The 9,657-nt window shown below is 38.4% G+C and overlaps 1 protein-coding gene across 2 annotated transcripts in view; it reads left to right on the top strand.

The window, feature by feature from the left end:
• The window catches only part of NFIB (nuclear factor I B), a 177,032-nt gene that overhangs the window by 109,723 nt on the left and 57,652 nt on the right, over positions 1-9,657 (top strand). For both annotated transcript variants that reach the window (XM_009274275.2, XM_009274274.2), the window contains exons 5-6: positions 6,157-6,225; positions 8,367-8,487. In XM_009274275.2, the coding sequence (XP_009272550.2) occupies positions 6,157-6,225; positions 8,367-8,487 (190 nt within the window). The remainder of the gene's footprint in view (positions 1-6,156; positions 6,226-8,366; positions 8,488-9,657) is intronic.

Below are 9,657 nucleotides of genomic sequence, written 5' to 3'. Positions count from 1 at the left end.
AGTGGGACCTGCTAGGTTTCCCCCCCCCAATAGAATTTACTCCACTTTAGCTGGTCCAAGGAATATTTTCATATAAATTTTGCAGACTCTATAACATCAGTCAGGGCTGAATGAGGAATGCAGATGACTCAGGTTTGAGCCTGTGTGCTGATGAATATTACATTATTTATATGGGGTGACACACTTTTAGACAGAGAGATTGAGAAACTGTCTCTCCGCCTTCGTTCCTCCCCACTGTTTCCCTTCTTCTTTCCTTCACAGTAACCCATGATATGTTGTCAGGGAATTCATCTAGTGATAAGATCCTTAATCCGAATGAGGCATAGGTGTGTGAATCCCCAGCCCCAGCCTCACTGCTCTGGAATTGGTTTTCCCTTTCTATTTTCACCAGAAATTTTATTCTGGGAACCATTTCCAAAGAAGACCTGAGTGAAATCACCATCTATTATTTTTTTTTCTAATTAAAGAAGGTGTTGCCAAAAAGCTTGCAACCAGCCTCACCTATCTCTCAATATGCAAATCTCTCTTGCAGCTGTAGAGCCCCAAAGGCTTTTTTGCGCTTTCATATGGCTAGCAGCCATAGGGAGAACATTCTTTTTGGATCAAGCCCTAAGAAATGTGTAATAAATTTGCCTATATATGACTGTTTTAGATAGAAGTATTTCAGTTTTAAGTTTTAGAATGTATAGTTTCAGAAATAACCTCTGACGAGTAATGTGGTCTCAACCTTTGCTCTCTTTTGCAAATGTAATAAGCAAATGTCTTTGAGTTTTGAATGACTCAGAACACAGATGGTTTCATTATTTTACGGCATTTCAAGTTACCCTCTTGTGGATGGGGAATTAGCCCCCTAATTGATAGGAATAGAAGAGATACTCCCTGGCCTCATCATAGTAAGTAGCTTTTCTTGTGGAAGCAATGATGCCATAGTAGCAGTTTGGGGATTCAGACAGAATTGTGTTTAAAGAAACATATATTCACCTCGCTTTTTCAGCATGGGAGTGGATATTCTGAAATGCTTGCTGTTTCCCGTATGCCTGCAGCCATGCCATCTCAGATAGTCATCTTCAAATAAAACAGGGTTGGGTTTGGTCAGGGCTTGACTTTCTGTGGAGTTCTCCCTTTCCCAAATGCTCTATGAATTAGTAATGCCAGTGATTGAGAGGTGATACTCTTCCTCATCAGCCTCTCAGCCCTGAGCCAGGTGGGGCATTCTGGGGGCAGTGCGCAGCTGTGCTATCTTGACAATCAGAAACTTGCACAGATTGTACAGCCCCTTTTTCCAAGAGGAATAGTTTTTGGCCTTGCATGCTGGTTTGAAATTTGGTGTGGGTAATTACTACTGTCTATTGGCTTAGGATTACTTCTGAATTTTTGTTTGCATTGGCTATCCTTCTTTATGAGCCTACTCTGTAAATAAATGATGCTGTGATCACTTCTGATGCTGTGTTCCCTTCCGATGGCATTGTGTTCAGTGGTGAGCGCAATGTTTTTTATTTCAAAGCACGCACAGAGCAAGAATTTACTAAAAACTCTTAAGTTACCAGTTACAATTCCAGAAACCTGCTTTGTCACCAGAAAATTCCTTTTTGGTACCTCATAGTCCTATAGCTGTTAAAAAGCAGCTCCCCCAACCTCTTTTTAATTCTTGGCTGTAGTTTGTATATAACCTGAGACCCTCTGGAGTGGAAGACAGTATGCATTTGTGTTAGTTACCCTTTCTGTTTCTTACTAGGTTTCGGGGCAACTCACTTCTTGGATTCCAGTACATGGATTCCACAGTCCATTAAACCAGGTGTTTACTTCTTCAAATTACTGCAGCATTGAAGGGTATTATAGTTCTGGTTATCAACTTGAGAGTATTGAAAATCTCATTTGTTTTTGAAAATGGCACAGGCAGCTTCTTAGTTCCTTATTGTGCTAAAAAGTTCAATGGAGTCAGAGGATCTTTTTGCAACGTTTGCAACAGTTACAATATAATTGCAACTTTCAGGAAAAAAACCAAAACAAACTTGTATGCACCAAGGCCGGAGACAGTCATGTGATAACCAAAATAGCCTCATTCTCTGGACAGACCTTAGTTCAACTCTTTCAAATGACATCATCACTGAAATCTTCTGTGTCACTCCTTGGCTTATGTTATCCACCCTTAACTGCCTTTAAGAAATCCTGGTTCAGTGGGAACTTGTTTCTGATACTCTTTTTAAGATACTGGTTTCAAAATGCATGCAATAAGAAAACAAGCTGCAAGTCTTTTGACTGTATGTTAACTTACTATGAACAGTGTGAGACTAATTTTTCACTGCCAGTTCTGCATGTGAATAGTAGCTGTATGCCACTAGGACTCTTGCTGAAATTAAAGAGCTTCCTGTAGAAGTTAGATATTGCATAGAGCAGCAAGAGCTGATCCTTAAAAAGTCAGTTTTCAAAGACTCAAACAAGAGAAGCTATACAATGAAATGATTTAATCTTTAACTGTAGCAGTTTCAGAAATTAAACAAACCTGTAGCAGCATCCAGAACATTACATTGCATAACTTAAAGTCAAGCTACAGCTCTCTGCTAGTATTTTGTATACCAGGCTGAAGCTTCCAACCTTTCTTCTCACAGTAGCTCCTGATGTTGAACCTGTCTCACTGCTATTAAGTCTATCTACTGCTGCATAATTCCTCTTTTTACAGATCGAGAAATAAAAGTACAGCAATACAAATTGTTTCCTACACTGATTGGATCCTTACTCCTGTTTTATAAGTTGCTCAAAATCAAGGCTGTATCAGTGAAAAAACTAGATGTTTAATGATACCAGGAAGCAATTTTATGTTTTGGCACTAGTCAATAAGCAGCAGAACATAAACAGGCATTCTATTCATAAAAGTAGAATTAAATCAGAAGACATAAAAAAGGCTGGTTAAAGATTTGTAAAGCCAGATGTCACTGGTAAGCTTTTAGGTAATATGAGAACAAGCCCTTTACAGTACATGTTAGTGCAAACTGAAAGTATTTTTCAGTACGTTTAGACATTTTTTTTTCCATTTTAAGTCTTAGCATGGTTAAAAGCTATACTTGTAACTCAGCTCTTGAAGGCATAGCACAGGAATAGAGTGGAAGATATATAAAGACTAGGACAGAATAACTTCTACAGCAGTTGGAAGCATTACTGAAGGTTTCTCCTGTTACTGACTGTATGAGGGGAGCTTGATCAGAACTGCGGCTTGGCTTAACCTGTTTATCTTTCACCCTTGATGGCATTGGTCTGGTCATTGTAGTGTTGTTTGGTAAACATATTTTTCAGAAATGAGTTTTCTGTAAAAAAGGTAAGGAGAGAAGACAGTTTTTACACTCACCCTGTACAAAAACTAAAAGGAAATACAGAAAAAAATCCACTGTTATTTATGGGTTTTGGAAGTTACTGTTTATACAGAATTGCACTATGGTGGTTTTGGCAGAAATGTTCTTTCTGTAGAACTCAGATTTTTAAGAATAATGACAATTAGCGAAATGCATTTCAGAGAGTGTCATCTCTCAGGCAAGATGAGTTTTAGTAAATGACAATACTCAGTGCTTATATTAGGTTTGAAGAATAAAGACAGCAAAGTGTTGTCATGACCATCAAAAGATACAGTAAATCCTCTATGAGGAATACAACAATAGACTGTTATCAAGTGCGTTAGTTTCTGTACTGAACAGATCAGAAACACACACCAAGAATGCTAATTTAAGGCTCTTTAACATGTTAACGCAAGCAGTGCATTAGGGAATGCTTAATCAAAAAAACAGTAGGACCTATAGTATACGGGGTATCACCACATATTTTTTTCTTGTGTGCAGTATAATAACATGGATATGAATGTTAACTCTTATTCAGTAGGAAGATCAGCTTCACAAGGTAAAAGGCAGCGTCTCACACCATGAAGTCAAAATGTCCTATACTGTTGTCCTGCTGCATACAGTCTTGCTGTTTATCCTATGTAGAGTGCAGGTTTCTGCAACAAATTACAGCAGATTAATGGCACAGAACATTTTCCTATTGAACAGCTGGGAGCCACGAACAGTTCTGTAGCATACCCACTACGGATTGTCTTCCTAACCAGTTAAAGCTGTTGAAGTCCACTGGTGCTGGAACTGAACATACTGTTTATTTTTCTGCACTTGGAGGCACCACTGGAATCCACCTTCCCTGTTAGAACATAAGGCTCAGGATGAAGTTGCTCAGCGTCTGTGACATAGACTGTTTATTGTTGCATCAATTTTTTAATAATATTTTGTCACATTACACAGAGAAAAAAATCAAGCTGTTTTTTAAGTTGATTGAGATTGACAGTAGCTGCAGTTTCCGTCTCTTTCCTAATGCCAGGCAAAGCATTTGCATATATCTGTGGGTGTCATTGTTTTTGGACCATCCAAGGCAGGGCGAAACCTGTGTGAAAGACAGTCAGCAATGCATCCTTCTGTGAGGGGGTGATAATGGTACAACTCGGTGGCAGAATTTTTACCCTGCTCCCATTTCATTATCACAAGGAGAGAAACACACTATATTGCTCTTTATATTATGTGGGTATTCTCAGTATTGCCAGTGAGAAAAACTAAGAATTCATGAGAGAGTGTTGAAGATTAAATGTGTGTCTGTGTGTCGTCTCTGTGTGTCTCTGTGTGTGTGCTCATACACATGTATACATCTGTGTTCTTACATATAAAATCCTACATGGGCATTTTCTTTTTTTAATATGAGCCTTGGGGCTTATTCTCACTGTAATGATAGCTTGACTAATCTACACTTGGGTAAAGCTCCTCTCAAGTTAGCCTAACCTGAATGAGAGAAGTTGTGCTTCAAAGTAGTGGTATTTGACTAAGCAGCAGAGAAGTTCAGTCTTGTCTCATTACCAGCTCCAGAGCTGGCTGCATGTTTGCACACTGGCTTTAAGCCACTCTTCGCTTACAGGCCAACTAAAATGAAGAAACCGAATTTTTCTTTGGCGATCTCCCTTCCATATACTACTTCGGACTGTTCCTGCTGGAGGAAATAGGCAGAGAAGGGAAAGATTGCTATTGTTGGAGGAATTATTAGTGTTCATCCAGCTTGCCCATTCTTAGGTTAAAAAATGAAAACTGAGGAAGAAGGGAAAAAGAAACATTAACTCTCTGCAATTTTTTATGATATGGGTATGCCAAGTTCTGTCAAATAAAGAAGTAAATATTTGAGAAGCCATGTCATGTTTTCATCCACACAAAAAATATGGAGAAAGGGGTGCAAGAGAATGCAGAAGATGAAAGAGAAAGGCTATTATTTTTTAGAAACTGGAGATGAATAAGGTTGCAGAGAGGCCTGCAACATCCAGGTGAAGGACAATAAGAGAGGAAAAAGTAACGGATATGGACAGAAGCTGTTGAAAATGCGAGGGAATGGAATGTGAAAGGAAGTGAAGAAAAAAGAGAGGGAGACCTGCAGAACTACTAGTGGAAATAAAGACAGGCAGGGATATCGTATGAAAGTGGCATGAAGTGGCATTACTTCATATGAAGTAATGTTGACTGGAAGATGAGAAGGTGATGGCATTGGCATAACATCGTTCAGGATGATCCCACAGGCCTATGGTGCTCTGCATGCCCACTGCACTTGCTCCTGGGATGGTTTTTCAGCTGGGGAAGACTGACATTCGCTTACAGGTGTAACAGCGTAACAGGAAATGTGCTTAGTTGGATGTGTTCATGTTCTTTCAGCTTGAGTTGTTGGGTGCATTGTTTATACCTGCACTGGTAAATAATATCAGAGGTGCTGGGTGAGGTGGCTCTATGGTGAAATTGCTTAGTCCAGCTGATACAGTTCTTAGTTCAATACTGACTTAAAAATTGAAAATACTAGTAAAAGGAACCAGTTTTTAGACATTTTCTGGATGGTTAGCTAGGAACTCAGTGTATTGCTTGTTAGTTTTCATACATGTATTAAGAAATTGCGTTCTCACAACTCCTCAAGGTTTTTTGCACCTCTGCCTGAATTTCAGCTCTCATTAGATCCTGTGATCAGCTTTCAGTCTACTTTGGTCTGTGTATTATAGTTCTGGGACTCTGTTGATACTGTTATTAGCTGGTGTATAAACTTATCTATAGTTATTTATTAATCTTCTCATTATACTGATTACGGTATTGTGATCTTTTTCAGTGTACCTTGAGGACAGTTTTGTAAAATCTGGAGTGTTCAACGTGTCAGAACTTGTGAGGGTGTCCAGAAGTAAGTTATCATTTGCATTTAATAATTTCCAAAGCCTGCTATAATCAAGAGAAGGTTTTTTTCTTGAATTTTTTTTTCTGCCCAAGATGTAAGATGCGTAGGAAATGCCTATAACCATGCACAATTTTGATATCTTTGACCACAGTATTGCAGTTCATCTTGCATGTGTTTGTAATAAAACAAACAGAAGTCTTCTTTTGTCTCTTCGATATTTAAAGATTGAATCAATTTGTTACGTGTCGCCCTGCACAGCTTAATGGACTGATGTGTCAATATAATTACCATACGTAACAACACCTTCTATTTGTTAGACTTGCAGCTTCTTAAGGTTGTCCTACACATCCTTGGGTTTTGCTAAACCATCTGATTATTTTAGTTTGTTTTTGAATTTGTAGCTCTTAAAAGAAAAATCACAGCATGGATATAAAGGATGACTAACTTAATGTATTATACGCTTGTGTTTCTTTTACTCATAGCACTGGATGTAACTGAATTTCTAATTACATTGGCTTGTTTTGGCATCAGAAATGTTATGCACATGAACACACAAAACCAAAAAGTAATATAAAATATAAATATAAAAGGACAGGAGAAGCTTTTATTGCAGAAAGAAAAAACAAAACGAACATAAATAAGAAGATCTGTTTTGTTGATATCTAAGAATTTGCTATAATAGTATGGTATCAAACCAGTGCATATTTTCATTTGAAATTGCTTTCTGAACACTTCTTTTCTCCCTTTAGTATCAACATTATTAAAATATTTCTCTTACAACTTTATTAAGAAGTGAAAAAAATACTTGAAAGTTATAGTTAGAAGTGTCCGCAGTGATGACACCAACATTATAACAACTGAATGGTCCAGGAAAATCTCTTTTCTGATGAGACGAGGACAAAACCAGTGAGGGACAAGTTTCCAAAACTGTCTGTCCAAATTTTGCACAGGACTTAATTCAAGCCAGGTCAGGATGCTTGAGGAATTTAATTAACTTAGGCTTAAGGTGCATGTGTCGTTTCATTTGCTGTGGTCAGAAATTAATATTCAACAATTAAAATTATGTTAAGTCCTTCAGCAAAATACTGAACATTGCCATCCTGCAGTGTTAAGACACATTCTTTTTTGTGCCTGCTGAAGATAAGGTTTTGCTGTTTTAGGAGTCTGAGGATGTGCAATATACAGCTTTCTTTTAGTTGTCATGTGGTTAAATACGTTTTAAAGTATCAGGCCATTCAGATTAAAAAAGAATCAATATGGTAGTTATGTTATGAAATCGTACCTTCTGCAGCTGTTATACATGATATACTTCTAATAATAAGCTTTAAAGCATGTGGTTTCTGTGGGATTTCTTACCATGCATTTGTTTAACCTCAGGCCGCAACAGAGTTGTACTTTAACTGTCAGGAAAAATACAAACCTTCAGATACATTACACAACATGCAATTATTCTTTTAAGTGCCAAAGGTAATTAAAATGCACAATGCACAGACAGTGAACAAAGGTAAATACAGCACAATATGCAACACATAATTTATTCTTGAAATGCCAAGACGTATGGTACACAGACTCTGTAAGGAGGTGAAGATAACGCTGAGTGTGTGTGTTTGTGTGTAGGTGTACATATGCAAAGCAGTACCTGTGGCACTGAGTGAAAGAAAAAGGAGGCAGCAAAACATGCTGTCAGCACAGGAGGCTATTATTAATACGAAAGAGTTAACATTAAGGGAAAAAGAGTTTGTGTGTCCCCAAGTTTGTTCTTTCCAGTTATTTCAGTTCTTTAATAAATAGTGTTAGCTGTCCTTATAAACCCTGCCTCATTCATTATAAAAGTCCTTCTACAAAAGGCTTGACTTTGTGCCGAGGTTTATGTTACCTTTTTCATATTGATGATTCCAGGTTATCTGTTATACAACAAATATATTATGTCTGCATAACTGCTAAGGGATTTCTAGGGACTGGGGAAGATAATTCACTTTTTTAGATATATAAACATTGATAGAACTTGTCTGTACTTGGTTTCTGCAAGAGGCAGAAAATTAGATACATGTAGTAACATCTTGATGTTTTTCCCAGTGTTAAAAATGAAAAGATGGCTAAAAAGACAGAAGATTATCTTTGACTTGTTATGATAATATGTTTTTCAGCACCCATAACCCAGGGAACTGGAGTGAACTTCCCAATTGGAGAGCTTCCGAGCCAGCCATATTACCATGATATGAATTCGGGTGTAAATCTACAGAGGTCCTTGTCCTCTCCACCAAGCAGGTAAAAAATTGAAATAAGTGCTAATGTGAAACCAGGTTTAATAGTGTAGGACAAGCAATTCACAAATACTGTCAACAGCCGACTATTCTATGAATTTTCTGTGATTTTGTGAGGTAGGCTACTTAGGTATCTTACCGTAATCTATGTATAGATGTATATGTTACAAATCTTGTAATTTGAAGTGGTGTCATTATTGCCTGTCATTGCTGTTGATATTGAAGACTATAATAACTTTTCTCAGGGTTTGAAGTGGTCACTAAATCATCTGCCAAGAGAACAGCTACATATCCTGAAACTGCTGCTAAGTTGCAGGAAGGTTTAGCAGCCGGGAACCTGCTGGCAGGGCTTGATGCCACAGGGTGGTTGCAGGCACAAAGGCTGTCTTTGAGGGCTCCCTCTTGGACCTCCATCTTGAAAGATATGTTGGGACAGATACTATTTCCTGTGGAAAAGGCATTAGGACAGGTACATAAAGACAAGGTGTCTTTATACATAGCATCACCCCAGCTTATAAAAGTGTGTTTCCTGCCTCGCCCTTACAAGGGGCAATTCCCAGCACAGTGGGAACAAGGAGGAGCATATGAGGTAGTCACAGGCTGTCTAATTTTTCTCAAGGGTCTCCATGTGCCTGCTATAGGCAGATTGATCTGAGGCACCCACTTTTTCCTTGCTTCAGCATGCTCCCTTCTCCCAACTCTGAGAAAGACCCCGTTCCCTCCCTCAGGAACAGCTGGCGAGCCCACAGAGGTGGAGAACCTGCTGTGCCCTCCTTCTGACTCCTAGATAATGTACTGTCTGTCACACCCCTGGGGCCCCTTGGTTTTCTGAAACTGTCCAATGTACCATGATATCATAAGCACTATAGGACCTCTCATTGCCCCACGTTTCTGCACCCCAGTGAGTCAGGAAATGTCTGCACAGTGGGACAGGATTAAACAGGACTGTCAGGGGGTTGGGGTGCTCTTCCACCAGCACCTGGTGCTTCTGAGTTATTTTGCTTATATTCCCCTATTTCTTTGCATTGTATTTTCAGCTTGGCAGTTCACCAAGTACATTTTAGAAATGGATAGATTAATTATCACAGTGTTGTCTAAATAATAATGATAATAATGATAATAATAATAATGATGATGATGATGATAATAATAAAAAAAATAATAATCCCACCAC

This window comes from Aptenodytes forsteri, unplaced genomic scaffold (assembly GCF_000699145.1).
Source record: "Aptenodytes forsteri isolate BGI_AS27 unplaced genomic scaffold, ASM69914v1 Scaffold46, whole genome shotgun sequence".
Classification (NCBI taxonomy): domain Eukaryota; kingdom Metazoa; phylum Chordata; class Aves; order Sphenisciformes; family Spheniscidae; genus Aptenodytes; species Aptenodytes forsteri.
The sequence above is the reverse complement of the archived record's forward strand: the minus strand, read 5'-3'. Positions and strand labels throughout refer to the sequence as shown.